This window comes from Pelophylax lessonae (genome assembly GCF_965119305.1).
Source record: "Pelophylax lessonae genome assembly, chromosome: 6".
NCBI lineage: Eukaryota > Metazoa > Chordata > Amphibia > Anura > Ranidae > Pelophylax > Pelophylax lessonae.
In genome coordinates this window covers 38,414,931-38,437,872 of record NC_138773.1, presented here as the reverse complement: position 1 = coordinate 38,437,872, position 22,942 = coordinate 38,414,931, and the positions used below count along the sequence as shown (strand labels likewise).

Genomic DNA, 22,942 nt, shown 5'->3' with positions numbered 1-22,942 from the left:
TGATTCTCCTCTCCCTCCTGCAGTCATTCTGCGGCTGCAGGAGGAATACGTAAAGATCAAATCATCTATATGCAGCTGTCTCATCCCCCTCCTATACAACTTGCTGGCCCCCTAGTGCTCTCCAGCCCCCACCCCTCAGTGCTCTTAACACCCCCCCCCAGTGCTCTTAAAACCCCCCTGCTCTTAACACCTCCCCCCTTCTCTTAACACCCCCCCCTGTTCTTAACACCCCCTGCTCTTAACACCCCCCCTGCTCTTAGAACCCCCCGTGCTCTTAACACCCCCCCCAGTGCTCTTAAACCCCCCCTGCTCTTAACACCCCCCCCCCCAGTGCAATTAACACCCCCCTGCTCTTAACACCCGCCCTGCTCTTAACACCCCCCCCAGTGCTCTTATCACCCTCCTTGCTCTTAAACCCCCCCAGTGATCTTAGCCCCCCCCCCTTAGTGCTCTTAACCCTCCCCCAGTGCTCTTAACCCCCCCCCAGTGCTCTTAACCCCCCAGTGCTCTTTAGCCCCCCATGCTCTTTAGCCCCCCCCCCATGCTCTTCAAGTCCCCATAGTTATTTTTATCTCCCCCTATGCTCTCTGGCTCCCCCAGTGCTCTCCACCCCCCTGTGCACCCTGGCTCCTCCCCCCTAAGTGATTTCCAGTTCCCCCCAGTGTTCTCCAGTTCCCCCCCCCTCCCCCCATGCTCTCCATCCCCCTGGTTTTCCCTGCCCGCTCCCCCCCCCAGTGCTATCCACACCCTGCACCTTCCAAGCCCCCTGCAATGCTTTCCAAACCCCCCCTAATTCTCTCCAGTCCCCCCCCTTGCCCTTCAGCTCCTCCAGTGCTCTCTGCTTTCCCTGTGCTCTCCGGCCCCCCTAGTGTCCTTCTATCTTCTATCATGTCTGCAGTCTCTGACCTTCTCTTGTATCACATCTGCAGTCTCTTGACCATCTCCTGTACTAGGTCTGCAGACTCTGACCATCTCCTGCATCATGCCCTCAGTCTCTGACCATCTCCTGTATCATGTCCTCAGACTCGGACCAACCATCTCCTGTATCATGTCCTCAGTCTCTGACCATCTCCTATATCATGTCCTCAGTCTCTGACCATCTCCTGTATCATGTCCTCAGTCTCTGACCATCTCCTGTATCATGTCCTCAGTCTCTGACCATCTCCTGTACTATGTCCTCAGTCTCTGACCATCTTCTGTAGTATGTCCGCAGTCTCTGACCATCTCCTGTACTATGTTCTCAGTCTCTGACCATCTTCTGTATCATGTCCGTAGTCTCTGACCATCTCCTGTACTATGTCCACAGTCTCTGACCATCTCCTGTACTATGTCCACAGTCTCTGACCATCTCCTGTACTATGTCCGCAGTCTCTGACCATCTCCTGTATCATGTCCTCAGTCTCTGACCATCTCCTGTACTATGTCCTCAGTCTCTGACCATCTCCTGCACTATGTCCGCAGTCTCTGACCATCTCCTGTACTATGTCTGCAGTCTCTGACCATCTCCTGTACTATGTCCTTAGTCTCTGACCATCTCCTGTACTATGTCCTTAGTCTCTGACCATCTCCTGTATCATGTCCGTAGTCTTTGACCATCTCTTGTATCATGTTTGCAGTCTCTGACCATCTCCTGTACTATGTCCAGCGGGAACACTCTGCAGCCACACCGCACAGCACACCCAAGGTAAGTGGAGGACTTGAGAGAGGAGTAACTTCTACTTAGGGATTTCTTTTGCAGATAGGCTGGGCTGGCACTGGCAGGCACTGGCAGCAACAATTTTATTCAAAGAAATCAGGATTTCGTCTGCAAATAGGCTGGCACTGGCAGCAAAAATTTAATTCAAATCAGGATTTCTTTTGCAAATAGGCTGGCCTGGCACTGGCAGCCAGGCATACAGTGCCTTGCGAAAGTATTCAGCCCCCTTGAACTTTGCAACCTTTTGCCACATTTCAGGCTTCAAACATAAAGATATAAAACAATTTTTTTGTGAAGAATCAACAACAAGTGGGACACAATCATGAAGTGGAACGAAATTTATTGGATATTTCAAACTTTAACAAATAAAAAACTGAAAAATTGGGCGTGCAAAATTATTCAGCCCCCTTAAGTTAATACTTTGTAGCACCACCTTTTGCTGCGATTACAGCTGTAAGCTTGGGGTATGTCTCTATCAGTTTTGCACATCGAGAGCCTGAATTTTTGCCCATTCCTCCTTGCAAAACAGCTCAAGCTCAGTGAGGTTGGATGGAGAGCGTTTGTGAACAGCAGTTTTCAGTTCTTTCCACAGATTCTCGATTGGATTCAGGTCTGGACTTTGACTTGGCCATTCTAACACCTGGATATGTTTATTTGTGAACCATTCCATTGTAGATTTTGCTTTATGTTTTGGATCATTGTCTTGTTGGAAGACAAATCTCCGTCCCAGTCTCAGGTCTTTTGCAGACTCCATCAGGTTTTCTTCCAGAATGGTCCTGTATTTGGCTCCATCCATCTTCCCATCAATTTTAACCATCTTCCCTGTCCCTGCTGAAGAAAAGCAGGCCCAAACCATGATGCTGCCACCACCATGTTTGACAGTGGGGATGGTGTGTTCAGGGTGATGAGGGTGCTTTTACGCCAAACATAACGTTTTGCATTGTTGGGGATCTCAGCTTAGAAAAAAAGCTGTTCATTCGAAGGGATTGCATGAGGACAAGAGGGCATACAATGCGATTAGAGAAGCGTTTTAACCTCAGGCAACGAGGGGGGTTCTTTACTGTTGGGGCTACAAGATTGTGGAATTCTCTACCACAAGAGGTGGTTTCTGCGGGAAGTATGGTGGCTTTCAAAAGACTCTTAGACTTACATCTCAAGGATCAGAACATTCAGGGCTATGTGAGATGATTACAACCACACACACCTACACAGGTTGAACTGGATGGACTATTGTCTTTATTCAACCTCACCTACTATGTAACTATGTAACTATATGATTTCGTATTTACTTTTCTTATTTGCTTCCTTGCATTGCTGGAAAGCCAATATTGTCCCCTCTGATTTATATTTTTTTAAGGCAATTTTTTTTCCCCTGATAAGTTTTTAACATTACAGTTTAGCCAGCCAGGTTTGGGTTTGTCTCTTCTAAATGTATTTCCCATAGGAATGCACTGCGAGATGCATTTGTTTAATATGTTCCTAAAGCCTTCCCATTTTTCCTCCGTGGTCAGTGTTCCTAGGGTTTGGTCCCATTTTACCCTTCCCATCATTGAGCACAATTTGGGAAAGTTTGCCCTTCTGAAGTTTAGGGTTCTTATGTTCCCCTCTTGCCTTGTTATATTGTTATATATGCTAAATGTGATCATCCTGTGATCGCTAGAGCCCAGGTTGTCCTGGACTCCTACCTCCGAGATTAGGTCTGGGTCATTAGTGATCAATAGATCCAGGACTGCATTTTCTCTAGTAGGAGAATCCACCAACTGAGACATGTAGTTGTCCTGTAAGGTTTCCATGAAGAGACGGGCCTTCTGTGAGTGTCTAGTCCCCTCTTCCCAGTCAATGTTGGGATAATTGAAGTCTCCTAATATGATGACAGATCCCAGCTTTGCCACTTTACCCAACAGTGATATAAATTCCAGCTCTACCTCCTCCCTTTGGTTGGGTGACCTATAACAAACCCCCACAATTACTAAAAAACCCTATTAAAATACACTGTAGGCATGTTTTTTTTTTAAAGTCACTGTACGTGTAAAAGCATTTTAAGGTCTTTAAACACACTTTTAAAACAATAGAAACTCATTTAAACACATAAAAGATACTGAGACACAGAGCAAGAGCTATGGAAAACACAAAAATATTTAAGTTTCAATGATTAATATAGTAAAATAACATTACAGAAAAAAAACGCAATATACCGGGACCGCAAAAACTGAACCGCGATGAAGCGGGGGTTTAATGTACTTCTTCCCTATGGAGTTCTACCAAAACGAATTCTAACTCCGTACTCATCCCTTCCATAATATCACTCCTCTCTATCACCCTTACATTATTCTTGACATAGAGACATACCCCTCCCCCTCTTTTTCCTACCGTGTCCTTCCGGTACACAGAATATCCTTGGATATTGGCCAGCCATTCATGTGAGGGGTCGAACCAAGTTTCTGTTATTCCCACAAGGTCGATGTCCTCCTCATGTACTAACATTTTCAACTCCATTTTATTAGCTAAGCTCCTGGCATTTGCATATGCCCCTCTTTCTTTTGTGGAAGTTGATAGTGCATAGTGCTTATTTTTATTCCTGTTTGGTCTGAGGTTTGCCCGCACAGACCCCCCAATTGACGTTACGGATCTACTGTCGCTGATCAACCTGTGGGTGATCAAGGGGTTAAATGTGAGCCTAGGGGATTGATTCAAACTGTGGGGCCCAGTTATGTCACCCTTAAGAAGTCACGTGAGCGGCCGTGACGTAACGCGTAGGGCAGAGTACCGGAAGTGACGTATGGAATGTGGAAGTCAGTCCCAAAGCTGACTGTAAGCAGCTAAAAGGCTAAGATACTTCCGTTTTTATGCGAGTTGTTATATTTTAGTTAAATAAATCTTTGAGTTTGGAAATACTACACTATATGGGCCCCTTATTTTGAGATTCGAGCAAGTTCCGGAGGGCATTCACCCCGACCCTGTCAAGACGAGGCAGACCATCATCCCCCTATTTAACATACAAGGCTAAGAAGGAGAGGAGAGGAGTGCAATACCTATTTAGATCAAGTTGCGCATGATCTGAAATTTGGAGGTGAGCATTTAGCACACCCATAGGGGAAGAGCACTAAGAAGCACCCCATAGATTTAAACGGTGGAAAGGTGGAGGTTATAAGATTGAGACACCTGGAAAAGGAAAGAACACCGCCTATGAATCTCCTGTTTACTTTGGGACATTTGAGCACCTTATAGAGATTGGAAGCACTTTATTTTTACACTGTGCAATACACAAGACTCTTTACCTGATAATGTTTTGTGCACTGAACACTTTACTGTCACTTTTTTTATGAATATGTCTTTTTAGTCACTTGATATTAATACAGATATCACTATAAGCACTTTCTACCTTACTAATTGTGTATGCACCTTTGCACTTTATATTTATAGATCTATCTTTGGTAAACTGAGGAGTTTTAGATTTATTGTTATATCGGAGATCTATACTAATAATTTTTAGAAGACACCACATAAGATTCAGCACCATCACAGTGTATATTTGTTTATTTATCATTGATTTTATATATTTAAATTACTATTATTCACCTATTTATTTGATACACATTTTCCCTGAAGCGCGGTACTTCCCCCCCACCCATCATTTGTCTTACAACTGTATGGTTTACAGTAACTGGTACACGCAGCATTAAGGGTACCCCCACCCACAACCCTCAAGACAGCGCGAGACTCACACCCATATACACAGAAAAAGAACATACTGTATAAAACATTTGCCAAGCTTTGTGGCAGAAACATTATTTTAAATGAGACAAATTATAGAGTAAGGCCCCCTTCACACCTGCGGACCGATTGAGTCCACCTGTCAGTTTTTCAGGCGGACCTGATCGGACCATCCATTGCTTTCCACGGGCAGATGACAGACCCGCTGGGCATCGAATCTGATAAACTCCGCTAAAAATAGACATATGTTGATACAATTGCCATCTGTCCACCGAATCGGATCAGATAACAATCAAATGGAAACGGACACGCAGTCAGTTACCATCCGATCGCCCCATAGAGGTAAGCGGGCTGTGTCTGTGTCTGCTCTGCGGTCTGCATAGCGGAGCGGACTTGTCATCTGCCTGTTAGCAGGGATCAGCAGGGAGATCCCACACCAAGCAGGTGCATTCTGCTTGGACGGCTCCGTTCCATCTGAAAGGGGTATAAAATTGTATACCTATTATTTAAAGCCAATCTACTTTTTGTTAAAAAAAAAAAACACTGGTTAAAATGGAATACTGTAGTATTTTTGTCTATTGAGTACATAAAAAGTAAAATAGTTTTTGCAAGAAAGAGAAAGCTTAGTTTGCCTCCCAAAAATAATGTATGTATTATTTTGTTATTTTAACCTCATGGCGCCGGCCGCACGCAAATATGCGGCCTTCTCAGTGGGTGGGTCTAAGTGTGCGCCTGACACAGTTACTGGCGGCTAACGGAAAGTGCCCAATTGCTGCTTGTGACCTCCGTGACAGCAAATAATGGCAGTCACATGATCATAAACCCCGCCCTGCCTCCCGGTGTTCCGTGAGAATTACCTACCCTGTGAGAATTACCTACCCCTCGTCACTTCCGGCCAGAAGCATCTGAGCAGCGCAGCAGTGCGCATGCCCAGAGCGCCGGATACCTAAAGGCAGAACAGAGGAGCTTACTATTGCGCATGCGCACTAGTATAAAACGATCACGGTGTACCGTGAAAAAAACCTACCGACGCGGCACTTACCTAAAACAGCTGTGCTGACATACGAGTCATCCCCGCACCTGTCCCGGTCACTTCCCTGCTCTCGGCAAGTAAATATAAAAGCGGCTTTCGGCTCAGTGATTTATCTTTTCATACAGCCGCCGCCGCTTTTATATTTACTATCCGAGAGCAGGGAAGTGACCGGGACAGGAGCGGAGATCACTCCTATTTCAGCACAGCTGTTTTAATGTACCCGCTGCATTACATACAGTGCCGAGTACCGGAAGTGACGAGGGGTAGGTTTTTCTCACGGGTAGGTAATTCTCACGGAACACCGGCATTCTAAACCCCTTAAAGAGGCGGGAGGTGCCGTCTCCAAGTTGTCAACTTTACCCTATTTTTTATTTTTTTTTACCTCTTACCTGAGACCCTGAATTCTCTTCAGAACACATACTCACCTGTACAGCAAATCCAATGTTGTCCCGCTGTGATCTGCTGTTCCGGCAGCAAACATCAGATCCCACACTGCCATCTTATTGCTCTTCAGCTGGCTGCCTCTTCGCAGTGTAGGCAACAAGCTATTAATGATGCGCCAGGCCCACCCTCCAGCCCATCCCCCGGCCTCTGTGTGACTCATCCTGCAACCCCCTACAAAAATGTAATGTAAGTATCATAGTGGTCTGAGTATCGCCCGGAAACCACGTGATTTGTGACATCACATCGTGTTAACAGTGGAACTTCCTGTTAAACAGTGGAACGCAAGCCGGCCACTGCCACGCTACCCGAGATCAAGAGATTAAGGGGCTCCCTAGCTCTACACGGAATGGTGTAACACACTTACCTTTGGCATTCCTTCCAGTGCCAGGATGGCACTATATATGTAAGCACCCCCATTTATTTTTAATTTTAATTAATAAAGGCAATATTACACGATATCTGCACCTTTGTCTCCTATGTCAATCCTTACATGAGTACCCTGGAGGTTTTGGAGGATTGGTCCTGTCAGGTGGAGAGGAGTGGAGAGTGTCTATCTAGGAATACTGAGTTGGATAGGGTTGAGCCATCAGCCCTCTTTCTGCCCCCTGGAGGACCTGAAGTACTCATACTACTAGGAAAAGAGCAGAGAGAGTGATCCATCCAGGATCCTTTATTTCAAAACGCCTGTTAGGTCTGTGTGACCTGCTCCCTTCTGGTGAGCGCATACCTTTATTATTTACCACAAGGTGAACAACCGCACACAAGGCTCGATCCACATTGATAAGTCTTGGCACAAGATTTATGCACCTTATGACAGCACTTTTGGCACCTTAAATACTATCTGTATGGACGTAGCAATCACAATATATATATGTAACACCTTTATATATTTATTTGCAGCACTACTATATGTATGATTTATTTTACGTGATTCTATTTGAAAAGGATTATTTTTGTACAACATTATCTTTTGAGGATTTATACACTCTTTTTTACTGTGTCTATTTTAGAGGTTAATATACCTTCACACATTTTGTGCTTCACTCTATCAAACTTTAGAATCCCCTGAGTGATAACACACCTATACATAGTGTGTGTTAATTGGGATTTGGCTCATTGGAGAGGATCTCAAGGAAACCAGGAGCTAGCAGCATGAGGGGTACTGCACATTAATAGTAAGTCATGTTCTTAGTGCTGATTCTTAGGTTTTTTTATTTAGACTACACTTAGGCCTTGAACTTTGTGTAAGATTCAATGAAATAAGGTTACCTGTGTCTTTATACTGTACAATAGTGCTTTGGAGGGGTGTGCCAAGACTGGGATGTTCCACTCTGCAGATAAATTCAATTCCCTTCTCTGATAGATTAGACCTCTTGTAGGATAAAACCGATGTAGAAGAAAAGGTTCCGTTCTCCAATTTTTGTGATAAGATTTTTGGAATTTTGTACTTTTCAGAACTGGAAATCTCCACCAATTCCTGACTGCCCATCTTCCTCTCCAACCATTTCACAACCAGAGCGTCCGGGAAGTAGTCTGACACCCGGCACTGTAAGAGAACCTCGTCATCTTGGAAAACGCTCTCTATGGGGGTGGCCTGAAGCTTTGGATGCCAGGGAAGATCTATTAATGGGGAAAAAAGTGGAGACACATCAGAATTAATGTGCAGAAAATGGTCTGTGAAACCCTACCAACCTATCAGATTTTTCCTTTCATATTTCATGGCAGGGTATATTGTGATACAATTTGAGTTTATTCAAGTTTTCTTGTGCACATCTAAGAAATTTTGTTTTTAAATTTTACTATCACCATGTCCAAAGATACTAAGGCACTTGTTTTGTATAAATGTTGTCTGGCTTTTTAGTGGATATTTTTTAATATTGCCCATTCACACATGTGAGAGCATGTGTTATATATATTTTTCAACAAAAGATACTCAGCGGAATTTCACCAGTGCTTTCCTTGGGTTTACATTTTTGGACCTGTAGTATTTGAAGGTATTTTATAAAAAGATTTGTCTATTGTGTAATTGATGAAACCACATATTTGGGCTGTTTCTTTCTATCTTGCATTTGGTGGACCTTGGGTCCAGTGACGGGAGTCACTTTAGTTGGGGGGCCCCTGGAACACAACTCACCTTAGAGAAGTTGAGAAATCCCTCTCTCAGCTCCCTAGGCCCCTCTTATGTGTAAGTCCCCATGTGTCTTTTAGGGGCACAGGGTGACTGAGAAAATGATGGACAGCTACTTAATGGACACTGAGAATATGGTTTGGATTACTTCAAATGGTGCAGTAATATATTTATCTGCAATATCCCTCAAGAAATCTATGATACATTAATTCCCCTGTATCAGAATGATAGAACATTGTATAAGCTTTGCCTCATAGACTATTGTAGATTGTTGCCATGAGGTCTGTCACTCCTGAATAACCAAAGCATTGCTTAGATGTAGATTCCATGTACTTTAATGTAGGAGACGGACAGTCTGCTACTAGGGTCTCCTTCTATTGTCTGTTTAACCACTTTACCACTAAGTACTGTAATAGTACTGCGGCAAAGTGGCTCGTTCCCGTCTGACGACGTAGACCTACGTCGTCAGACTCCTCCCCTGTAGGCGGCGCTCGTGCGCCGCCGGAGGCGCGCTCCCACTGTTTTCATTCACAGCGGGAGTCGGGCCAGGGGAGGAGCAGAGGCGATCGCCGCTGCTCTGCCCCGATCGTCGGGGATCTAGTGTGGAGATCCGCCCGCCTGTGTAAACAGGTAAACAGGAGGCGGATCTCCTCAGTGACAGGGAGTGACAGATCGGAGTGTTCAGCATAGCTGGACATCCGATCTGTCCCTGTCTCACACAGTCACCTCCCCCCTCCCACACGTCAGTAAGCACCAGGCATACCTTAACCCCTCCCTCTCCAATAAAGTTAACCCCTTCCCTGCCAGTGTCATTTTTACAGTAACAGTGCATATTTATAGCACTGATTACTGCAGTAATGTCACTGGTACCCCCAAAAGTGTCAAAAATGTCAGTCAAGGGTCCGATCTGTCCGCCGCAATGTCGCAGTCCCGCAAAAAAAAATCGCAGATCGCCGCCATTACGCGTTAAAAAAAAACCACCAAAAATGACAAAAATCTTTCCCTTTGTTAGTAAACGCAATAACTTTTGCGCAAACCAATCAAAATACGCTTATTGCGATTTTTTTTACCAAACATAGGTAGCAGAAAACAAATTGGCCAAAAATTTTTAAAAAATTGGTTTTTACAATTTACTTTTTTGGGGGGGATTTCATATAAAAAAATTTGAAAAATATTGTTATTTTCTCAAAATAAACGCTTTTTTTTTGTTTATAGCGCAAAAAGTAAAAATCGCACAGGTGATCAAATACCACCAAAAGAAAGCTCTGTTTGTGGGAAAAAAAGGATGTCAATTTTGTTTGGTTACGGCGTCGCACGACTGCGCAATTGTCAGTTAAAGTCGCACAGCGCCGAATCGCAAAAAGTGGCCCAGACGTAAGACAGCAAAATGCTCTTGTGGTAAAGTGGTTAATTAGGTGTTCTGTGTTTATACTTAGGATAATGTGTATTGTACTTTGTTTTAGCCTTGTTGCCGGCAGTCTGGTCATCCAGACTGGTTTCAGTGCCGAGTTAATTAGCATGTTAATTATAACCTTGTCTAGGTCTGGACTCCCATTCACCTACTGTTTATAACCAGATGGCTAGTTAATTAGCTCAGGTTGAATAGTTTTCTGTATACAACTTCATCTGCACATGATAATGTATTTAGGCTCACCTGACCTAGTGGGGTATATATTCTGTATGAGTTTGTTCAATAAACAGTTTTCCTGTTGGATCCTTTATCAATCGCATACCCAAACTGAAGTTTGGGTATGGGATTGCTGTGTTGCTTTATTCTTCTTCTATGCTCGCTAGGATTTTGGGAACGATCGACTCAGCACTCCAGGTGAAAAGGGCTATAGTCACAAAGTCCCTAGCCAGTTTGGGAGTAAACAGGTATTCGGGATACCAGCGTTCTTTACAGTGTATATACATATTTGTATATACACATTTATTGAGTTATTTGTTGTGTGTGTGTGTGTGTGTGTGTGTTTATATATACACACACACACAATATTACCAAAAGTATTGGGACACCTGCCTTACATACACATGAACGTAGTCCGTATGCTTAAATATTGAGTTGGCCCACCCTTTGCGGGAATAACAGCTTCAACTCTTCTGACAAGACTGTCTACAAGGTTTGGAAGTGTGGTTTGGAAGTGTTAGAAGGGTGTCTATCTGAATGTTTGACCATTCTTCCAGAAGTGCATCAGTGAGGTCAGGTACTGATGTTGGACGAGAAGGCCTAACTCGCATTCTCCGCACTAATTCATCCCAAACGTGTTCTATCGGGTTGAGATCAGGACTCTGTGCAGGCCAGTCAGGTTTCTCCACCCCAGACTCACCTATTCATGTCCTTATGGACTTGCCTTGTTGGAACAGAAAGAGCCATCCCCAAACTGTTCCTACAAAGTTGGTAATGTGAAATTGTCCTAAATGTCTTGATATGCTGCTGAGGCCTTATGAATTCCCACTGGAACTAAGGGACCAAGCCCAACCCCTGAAAAAAAAACCCACACCATAATCCCCCCTCCACCAAATGATTTGGACCAGTGTATAAAGAAAGGTCAAAGCAAGACATGGATGAGCGAGTTTGGGGCAGAGAAACTTGCCTGGCCTTACCTCAACACTACAGAACACCTTTGGGATGAATTAGAATGAAGACTGCATGCCAGGCCTTCTCGTCCAACATCAGTGCCTGACCTCCCAAATGCTCTTCTGGAAGAATGGTCAAACATTCCCATAGACACACTTCAAAACCTTGTGGACAACCTTCCAGAACAGTTGAAGCTGTTATAACTGCAAAGGGTAGGCCAGCTCAATATTGAACCCTATGGACTGGGATGCCACTAACCTTCATGTGTGTGTAAAGGCAGACGTTCCAATACTCTTCGTAATATAGTGTATATACACTGCTCAAAAACATTAAAAGAACACTTTGAAAACACATCAGATCTTGATGGGGAAAAATATCATGCTAAGTATATATTCTGATATGGACTGGGTAATGTGTTAGGAATGAAAGGATGCCACATCGTTTAATGGAAATGAAAATTATCACCCTACAGAGGGCTGAATTCAAAGGCACCCCAAAAATCAAAGTGAAAAAAATTATGCAGGAGGCTAGTCCATTTTGCTGAAATTTTATTGTAGCAACTCAAAATGGTACTCAGTAGTTTGTACGGCCCCCATGTGCTTGTATGCATGCCTGACAATGTCGGGGCATGCTCCTTTTGAGATGACAGATGGTGTCCTGGGGTATTTCCTCCCAGATCTGGACCAGGGCATCACTGAGCTCCTGAACAGACCTTGCAGAGTTGCAACGTGGTGGCGTCAGATGGACCGAAACATAATGTCTCAGAGGTGTTCTATTGGATTTAGGTCAGGTGAGTGTGGGGGCCATTCAATGGTATCAATTCCATCATCCTCCAGGAACTGGCTGCATACTCTCGCCACATGAGGCCGGGCATTGTTCTGCACAAGGAGGAAACCAGGACCCACTGCACCAGTGTAGGGTCTGACAATGGGTCCAAAGATTTCATCCCAATACCTAATGGCAGTCAGGGTGCCATTGTCTAGCCTGTAGAGTTCTGTGCGTCCCTCCATGGATAAGCCTCCCCAGACCATCACTGACCCACCACCAAACCGGTCATACTGAACAATGTTACAGGCAGCATAACATTCCCCACGGCTTCTCCAGACCCTTTCACGTCTGTCACATGTGCTCAGAGTGAACCTGCTCTCATCTGTGAAAAGCACAGAGTGCCAGTGGTGGACCTGACAATTCTGGTGTTCAATGGCAAATGTCAATCAAGCTCCATGGTGCCGGGCAGTGAGCAACAGGGCCCACTAGAGGATGTTGGGCCCTCAGGCCACCCTCATGAAGTCTGTTTCTGATTGTTTGTTTAGAGACATTCACACCAGTGGCCTGCTGGAGGTCATTTTGTAGGGCTCTGGCAGTGCTCATTCTGTTCCTCTTTGCACAAAGGAGCAAATACCGGTCCTACTGATTGGACTTTCTACGGCCCTGTTCAGCTCTCCTAGAGTAACTGCCTGTCTCCTGGAATCTCCTCCTTGCTCTTGAGACTGTGGTGGGAGACACAGCAAACCTCTATAGGGTCCAGGTATCGCCTCGTGCTACCAGTAGTGACACTGACCCTAGCCAAATGCAAAACTAGTGAAAAACAGTCAAAAAAGAGGAGTAGGGAAAACATTTTTAGTGGCCTCCACCTGTAAAACCATTTTGTTTTGGAAGTAGTCTCATTGTTGCCCATCTAGTGCCCCTGTTGTTAACTTAATTAACACCAAAGCAGCTGAAACAGAATAACAACCCCCTCTGCTACTTAACTCTCCAGATCAAAATCACAGGAGTTTAATTGACTTGATGCTATACTCTGATTAGGAAGTGTTCCTCTAATTTCTTTGATCAGTGTATAATTATATTAATTAATTCATGAAGATATTTCATATTTGAATTGTTTGGTCATGATATTTATTTTGTTATAGACATACATTTATTAGGCGCCTCCTTACTTTTAAAACTTTTCAAGGCCATTCACTTGGCCTTGAATGGACACAGTGACAGGGTCTCTAAGTAGTTTTCCTAATTTCCCATTCTAATACAGACATACTGTGGGATCAACAAAATCATCTAAAAAAATCTGTTAAATAATAGTTCCAGGCGTCGTATATTTTTATATAGTTACATTGATCCAGCTTTGACCAATGTAACTATGTATATACCGTACCTGGCTGATGTCCCTGGAATCTGGAAATCACTGTATAGACACCGCTACTCCAATGATCTGCACTAGCTTCTGGGTCTCGTGATGAGCGTTTAGCCTGATGCATTCTCCACACTAGAGGTTGGCTGCTCAACACGGGTGCCTTTCAGAGAATACTGAGCATTTTCTGAATGTAAGCAAAGCATTCTTTGATTGGATTAGGTGGAGAGCTTGACATCACCAGCCCGGCCTCCCACCTCTGTTATCCCTCCTCCTAATTCCTTACCTCTTACAGACAGTTCCCGGAATTCTGGATCCTCCATAGATTCATGTTTCCATGTCACCAGAACCTTAAACTCGGGATCTTTGAATAACTCCCCAGGAACTGTACATTTACTCTCCAGATCAAATGTGTTGCCATTCTTGCTCTTATTTTCCGTAATTTGGAACTTTTTTTGAGATTTTTCACTTTTAGAGGTCCAGTTAATCTCCATCTTTTCTGGATAAAATCCTTGTAAAGTAGCTGACAGCTGTACTTCTCCTTGGGGAGAAATCGTTGACTTTACCGGCTTAATAAACTTGGGTTTGGCTGTAGAACAAAGCAATGAGTTTAGTTCAACATAAGATGACAAAGAGAAGCAACACTTGTAACATCTCCAGTACAGAGTGTAGGGAAGATTACTGCCCAGGAAACAATTTTTAAGATGATCAATATCTGATGTTCAAGTGAATACCAATGCCTAGTACACATGATCAGGAAAATGGAAGAGAAATACCGCTTGGAAGCGATCGTACGATAATCTGATCGTTTGTACACAGCTTTCAGAGACGATCATGACAGTTCATGCACAATTCTCTGAAGGGACAAACAAAAACATTTTTCTTGTATGATAACAAATGGTATGATTTTTGTTTAATCAGTACAGTATTTGTCCAAAATAAATCAGAATTAGACATGTGCAGTTTATTCGTTCTGAATTGAAATTTGGACAAATGTTTCTTTATTCGGAAATTTGGATGTATCTGAATTTCTGAATTACAATAATAAAGAAATTAAATGAATCCGAAGGATAAGTAATCAAAATTTCAGACAAAATTTGAATTCCAATAGTTTTCTAATTGAATTAGAATGCTTTTCGAATAAAATTCAAATTTCTGAGGAGAATGAAATAGAATAGAAAATAAAGGAATAGAAAATATAATATAATATATGATCTAATATAATATAATATGATATATTAGAAAATAAAAGACTAGAATAAAAAAAATGGACAGAATTTAAAATAAAAGAATAGAGTAAAACAGAACAAAATAGAATAGAAAATAAAAGAACATATTAAAATAAAATAGAATAGAAAATAAAGGAATAAAATAGAATAAAAAAAAAATAGAATACATCAAAATAGAAAGAATATAGCCATCCTCTGAAACTCAAATTTAATTTGAATAGAAACTAATAGAAAATAACAGAATAGAAAAAAAAAAAAAAAAGAATAGAATCGAAAAGAACAAAACAAAACAAAAAAGATTGGAATAAAATAGAAAGAATATAATACAACCATCTTCTTCAATTCTAATTTCGAATAGAATAAATTCCAATAGAATAGAAAAGAATAGAAAAGAAAAGATGCTCATGAGATCCGTATTCCACCCCTGACTACTCCCCTCATAAGAGGCGGGAGGTCATTGTACACCTGAGCTCTTGGCTCATTAAGATATAAAGCTCAGTGTAAAACCATCCATACTTTGTTTGGCTCTGCAGAAGAGGGTTTGACCCTCGAAACATGTAAGTCTTTGGATGCTATGAGGGCTTCCCATACCACTAGCTGAGTACCGTGGACCTGGAGGTGGTCTTGTCTGCATCCTTTTATATAACTATGCTTGTCATGCAATTGTAAATAGGAATACCTTTTATATTTCAAAATAAAATTGTTATTTTGCTAATACACTAGGTGGGTGTGCCCTTCTTTTTTGGTTTCTAGGGACAGATACCCCACCTGGTAGGGATAGAACTAGTGGCAGGGAAAGGTTCCTGACGAGGAGGGAAAAGGTAGAGCTTACAACTTCACTGGACATCTTCCTGCTTGGGCATGAGACGGCCAGGCTGCATTCTACCCCTCCTAATAGGCGCTGTCACTTTTGCTGAAGCCTGCTCTTTACACACGGTTGGACCTGTGAGTGTTCTCGGTTGGGCTGACTTCCCGCCGGATTGTTTGTGAACTAGCATTGCATTATTTCAATCCAAGTTCTTTCATCGCCCCTGGACTGTGTTATTACCGCCACACCATGCTGAACCCACCCACATACTCTATCCTAAACTATAAAAAAGGTTTGGCTCTAGATACAATTGACCTGTTTAGCCTTAATTGTTCAGGTTCAGATTTGAATCTGATTGTTTAAAGGGAAGTACAGACTGTTCTCATCTATACAGCCTAATAACTGAGGATTCTGCCTCCACAGACTAGAAGATGAAGAATATGGAAAGATTTTGGAGACTAGAGAAACAATGACAGCCTGGGAGCAATGATGTATCTTAAAATGTAGGTTAGCTGTGTTATAAAACTTCATATTTGGATAAAATGTTGAATTATTTACCTAAAATTGACTTAGGATCATATGTTTTCTCTATTATTTCATTATTATCAGAAATCCTACAGGTCACAGCGGTCCCCAGATGTCTGGATATAGAAGGAATGAAGGTCAGCTTAGTGGTAATATCTTGAAGTTTTCCATTCTTGTGACTGACAATGTTCTTTGTTACTTCATACTCCCTGGACATTAAAGGTTCTTCCTCCTCCTTATCTTTGGATGGATTCTCAGAGACTTCAAATTTCGTGCCATCCTTAGACTGAATGACCCAAATCACTTGGACATTCCCAGTACAATTAGAAGCTTTGCAGGACAGTGAGGTCTTCATACCATCAATCCACACAGGACCCTCAAAGTCACTCATTGAAAACTTCTGAGAACCTGTTTGAAATGTAATATTTCTGTGAGGAATTTATATACACTACCTTTGCAAAATGCAGAGAACATTACTACAGCGGACTTATTACAACTGACATGTGATTTGGACATGTAAAATCAAAGAAAACCTTTTCTTCAAGTAGTGGGTTTGTGGCTTCCATAAAATAGAATTGTTTGCCCAAACTAATGAGGGTCATTGTTAGAACTGCAGGAGCTTGAATAACCTCATAAGCAGTGATGGTAGTAACTGCGTTAAAGTAAACTGCTTTACATAACGCCGTTACTTTTGAGGGTAACTAGTAATCTAACTGATTACTTTTCCCCTCATGGTAACGCTGTTCCCATTACTTAGGCGGCATTACCACAATTACATCTACCGCCACTAGATGGCAGTAGTGTAATTTCTCCTCACTCCTCTATGACCCTGCCGGCGGTGTCTACGGTACTGGCAGTGGCATGTGACATGGAGGAGAGCGGAGAGGGAGAGCGGACCGGCCGAGGGGAACCATGAGAGCGGTGAGAGCCCCACCAATACCAAACTGCACTGTACCTGTCCTGTACATTCACCAACCCCCCCCCCACCCCATATACATCTATCTACCCACCTTATATACCTACCTACCCACCCTATACACCCACTGACCACTATATACACACCTACATACTGACCCCCAAATACACCTACCCACCCTTTACACTTGCTGTCCCCTATATACACCTACCTACCCCCTATACACCCACTGACCCCTATATACACCTACCTACCCACCCCTATACACCCACTGATTCCTATATACACCTACCTACCCCCCATATACACCCACTGACCCCTATATACACCTACCTACCCACCTCTATACACCCACTGACCACTATATACACCTACCTACCCACCCTATACACCCACTGACCCATATATACACCTACCTACCCACCCACCCTATACACCCATTGACCCCTATATACACCTACCTACCCACCCTATACACCCACTGACCCCTATATACACCTACCCACCCACCCTATACATCGGCAATGTAACACGCAGATACCACAGTGCCGCTCTCAGCAAATACCACTCAGGTACTAGTGTACCATGCAGAAAGCCAGTACCACTCAGCAAATACCACTGAGGTACCACCAGTGCCACTCAGCAAATACCCCTCAGGTATCATATCAGTGTACAATGCAGGTACCACTAAGCAAATACCACGCAGGTACCACTAAGCAAATACCACGCATGCAAGGGGCATACAAGTTATTTGACATATTTGATTATTTTTTTAAAGTAACGCAATAGTTACTTTCCCTGGTAATTAGTTTCTTTTTTACTGCTGTAACTCAGTTACTAACTCAGTTACTTTTTGGGAGAAGTAACTAGTAACTATAACTAAATTACTTTTTTTAGGTTACATGACCAACACTGCTCATAAGGTACAAACAGAAATGTATTAAACATCTATCACAGGGGTAGGCAACTTTAAAGAAGTGGAGATCTACCTGAACAACATGGGAGAAGTCAAAGATCATCGGGCACAATGTTGCCTCTTCACACCTGATTTAAACATCTAATTTCCGTACTACCGTGTCACAATCACATGCATTGCAAGTAAATCATGGGTTTAATTCAGGTGGTGAAGAGGCACCTCTTGTCAAACACACTTGGATCGCTTTTCAGGTGAGCAGCTGTGCTTGCTGCCCTTGTGAATGAGCCCTTAGTTGCATTCGGCAGTGGCACCCTTAGGGCTCATTCACACATAAAGGGGTTGGTAAAAAAACTCTGCGGTCACGGTTTTACAGCTCCTAAACCTTTCCCCCCCTCTTTAGTTGCTGAAGCAGCAGCCAAAAGTGTGCAGATATTAAGCGCCCCTGTTGCCTTTGGTGGGTGCTACCGCCTGTCAATTGTGACCCATTCAAGTAAATGGATCCACTCTGCAAGTGCCCCTAAACTGCATGCTTCTGTGGGATCCACAGGGTTAAAGTAGGTAGTGAAAAAGGAACACAACACTGCCTTCTTTAACTCCTTGTTAGCTGTACTGCACAAGGTTGCAGGGCACTTGCTGAGTGGCCTCATTCACTTGAATGGGTCATGCTTGGCAGGTGCTACACCCTCCAACCATGACAGGGCATACAACTTCTGCTGTGGCTGCAACATGTGAACCCCTCTGGCCACTGCAGCTATAGTGGGTGCGATTGGGGCAGGGGTGATGAACACATTCTAAATTTGGGATTTTACCACCCCCAAACTGCAAATGTAAATGAACCTTTATTGTTCTGAGCCTCCGATAAGGCTGCTTTCACACTGATGTGCTTCAGTTTACCCACACTGTGGATGCAGCGCAGTGTATCTGCGACTTTCCTGGGTTAGCTGCGCTTTGCCATAGACTTTTATTATACTCTGCAGTTGTGGTGCACTTTCAGAAACTGCTCCAAACCTGCAGGATAAAGAAGAAGTCTATGACAAAGCGCAGCAAACCCGCACAGGTGGTGTGGGTAAAACGCAGCACATCAGTGTGAAAGCAGCCCTATACTATATGCCCAGTGTATTGCTTCACACTGACCTGAAGATCTCTTCTTTCCTGCTGCTGGCACCACTCTGGAGACCACTAGCCGGGATAAGAGATGGAGTGTAGTTGGTATCACTCCGCATGAGACCGGAACTGGCACTACAGAGGAGGCATCGGCTTATGTGGTTCTTGCTCCCTTCTACAGCCCCAGCTTTAAAAGTACTCCTTCTGCATGGCATTCTGTTTGATGCTCTGGAATGGAGGGTCAGCAAGCCCAGACCGCGATCTACTAGTCAACTGTCCCCGATCTACTGGTTGCTGACCCCCGCTCTATCATATAATCAGATATGTTTTAACATGGTTAGAGCAGCCTTTCTCAACCTATTTAATGTGAAGAAACCATTGAAACAACTTTTGAGGCTCAGGGAACCCTTGGTAATAATTACTATATCAGGGAAGCAGAAGGTGCCCATTACTTACCTGCTCTGTGTAGTGGTTTTGCACAGAACAGCCCCGATCCTCCTCTTTTTGGGTCCTCCACCGGCGTGCCAGGCCCCTCCCTCCTGCCTAGTGCCCTCATGGAAAGCAGCTTGCTATGGTTGGTGCCCAAACAGGCTTGCTTCCAATCTGCTGTTCTGTGTGTCCTTTCACACATCAACAGCTCAGTCCCACCCCCACAAAGCAAAATCCATAAAGACTTGGATGGGCGAGTTTGGGGTGGAGGAATTTGACTGACCGGCACCTCAAACCAATAGAACACCTTTGGGATGAATTAGAGTGGAGACTGCGAGCCAGACCTTCTCGTCCAACATCAGTGCCTGACCTCACAAATGTGCTTCTGGAAGAATGGTCAAACATTCCCATAGACACGCTTCTAACACTTCCAAACCTTGTGGACAGCCTTCTCAGAAGAGTTGAAGCTGTTATAGCTGCAAAGGGTGGGCCAACTAAATATTGAACCCTACAGACTAAGACTGGGATGCCATTTAAGTTCATGTGCGTGTAAAGGCAGGCGTCCCAATACTTTTGGTAATATAGTGCATGCGCTTAGTTCAGATTTCATGACCGAGGTTTACAACTATTTTAGGTTTAGTTAATTTTTTTTAAATTCAGCACCAGGGACAATACTTACAATAGATGAAAAGTGTTCCTTGTGCTCCCAGCAGGCACCTCTATTAGTAAAGGAAATAGTTCATTTGGGCCAGCTTGGCCTGAACAAACTGTTTAAAGTTTAGCTTTAACCTTTTGATACTGTAACTAAGTTTATAATGTGCAGCGAGTAAACCTTCTCTGGAAGCAGAAGAAGAGTAAAGAAGCACAATCCATCTACACAATGACTTACAGTAAAAATGAGACCAAATGTAGTCATGTTATCACTTACCTGCTTTCCTCTTGAAATAATATACAGCAGCAATCAGTGCCAATAGAATTAGCACTCCAATAACACATCCCACAATTACTCCTACATTGGTTTTGTTGTCATTATGTTCTGAAAAAGATGAGAGCATGATCATTGCAAAGCTTATATAAATACTATATAGTCCTGTATCCTCCAAGCATGCATCAGTCTACCATGAAGTCAGTCAAGTGAAATGCAAAATTGAGAGATGATGCTTGCAAAGCTACACGTTTAGGCAGGGAAGGGTGTGAACACTTGGGGGGGTCCACGTATAAAAAGCTCATTGTGCAAAGGAAAAAACATTTGCACGATCAAGGTGAAAATTGCCGTACTTCCCCTGTTATGTGTGATTCCTCCATTGTCAGTGCCACCTAGTGGCCATAATGCATTTTTTCCCAGAAATACCTAAATCAGGAAGAAAAACTATTGTGGCCACTAGATGGTGTTGATGATATAGGAATCACAAACAAAGGAGGAAGTACAGCAATTTTCTCCCTGATTGTGACAAGTATTTGCACAATTTGTACAATGACCCCTTAGTGGGCTGTTTCTAGGTGGAATGGAATTTTCCAAATGTACATTGTGGCTCACATGACCCAGTGCAGGGCACACATGGTAAGTGTTGATGACACCCAATGAGTATTTTTCACCGTGGATACATTGTCAGGCATTTTTCTAATATACACTATATTACCAAAAGTATTGGGACGCCAGCATTTACACGCACATGAAATTTAATGGCATCCCAGTCTTAGTCTGTAGGGTTCAATGTGGAGTTGTCCCACCCTTTGCAGCTTTAACAGCTTCAACTCTTCTGGGAAGGCTGTCCGCAAGGTTTAGGAGTGTGTCTAAGGGAATGTTTGACCATTCTTCTAGAAGTGCATTTGTGAGGTCAGGCACTGATGTTGGAGAGAAGGCCTGTCTTGCAGTCTCAGCTCTAATTCATCCCAAAGGTGTTCTATCGGGTTGAAGTGCAGGCCAGTCAAGTTTCTCCACCCCAAACTCGCTCATCCATGTCTTTATTGACCTTGCTTTGTGCACTGGTGTGCAGTCATGTAGGAACAGGAAGGGGCCATCCCCAAACTGTTCCCGCAAAGTTGAGAGCATTAAATTGTCCAAAATGTCTTGGTATGTTGATGCCTTAAGAGTTCCCTTCACTGGAACTAAGGGGCCAAGTCCAAACATACCATAATACCCCACACAATAATTCCCCCTCCAACAACTGATTTTGACCAGTGCACAAAGCAAGGTAGGACATCCATAAAGACATGTATGAGCGAGTTTGGGGTGGAGGAACTTGACTGGCCTACACAGAGTCATGACCTCAACCCGAAAGAACATCTTTGGGGTGAATTGAAGCGAAGACTGCGAGCCAGGCCTTCTCGTCAAACATCAATGCCTGACCTCACAAATGCGTTTCTGGAAGAATGGTCAAACATTCCCATAGACACACTACTAAACCTTGTGGACAGCCTTCCCAGAAGAGTTGAAGATGTTATAGCTGTAAAGGGTGGGCCAACTAAATATTAAACCCTACGGACTAACACTGGGATGCCATTAAAGTTCATGTGCGTGTAAAAGGCAGGCATCTCAATACTTTTGGTAATATAGTGTATATAGCCCAGTTGAAGTGCATGGACTAAAGAAAAGGACATTGTTTTCAATAGAAATCATTCACACTAATGCATTCCATTGCAGAGGATTTGAAAAAGTTCTGCAAGTCTGTGCTTTGGGTTCATTGACCTGACTTTGGCCATCAAAGTAATAAAAATTCTATCAATGCAAGTGAACAATGGCCCTGTGCTGTAAATGATCTCTTCATTTGCCTAATTAGTGAACATTTAGTTCCTTCCTGAACAAACTCAGAAGACTTTCCGGCAAGTCTCTAATACATATATACTGTATAATAGTCTAAGGGGGCAGGCTCAACTGGTACACCATGCAGATGAGGACACCCAGGAACAGTCCAAGCAGGTTTGTCCTGCACAACTCTATAGCATGAAGAGCTTTGTACAGCAAGACCTTAGCATAAAGTATACCCAGCAGCAGGATCTGACAGTAGAGAATGAACGAGAGCCCTGAGCATCAATAAGTTTACATATAAAATGTCTGTACACAGCTGAGAATATTAATGAGGTTTGGCTACTAGGTAAGATGTAGGCCTACAAATTGTGGCTTTCCCCAGCACTTGCCGTTTACAAATTTCGAAGCTGCTGCTTTCTTAATGCTGCTTCCCTGAATTTCTGGTCTTTACAAGTGTAGCACTGTCCCCATAGGGCTTGTTGTGTGATGACTTCTTGGGTCCCCCTCTGATTACCTGCAGATAGTCACTAAGGGATTTTTCACAC

General features: G+C 43.3%; 1 protein-coding gene across 1 annotated transcript in view; it reads right to left on the bottom strand.

Moving 5' to 3' along the window:
• The window catches only part of LOC309558536 (uncharacterized protein), a gene marked incomplete at both ends in the record, with an annotated part of 403,568 nt that overhangs the window by 325,486 nt on the left and 55,140 nt on the right, over positions 1–22,942 (bottom strand). The window contains 4 exon segments of the mRNA XM_082261615.1: positions 8,157–8,507; positions 14,008–14,310; positions 16,317–16,691; positions 20,577–20,684. Of these exon segments, the coding sequence (XP_082117741.1) occupies positions 8,157–8,507; positions 14,008–14,310; positions 16,317–16,691; positions 20,577–20,684 (1,137 nt within the window).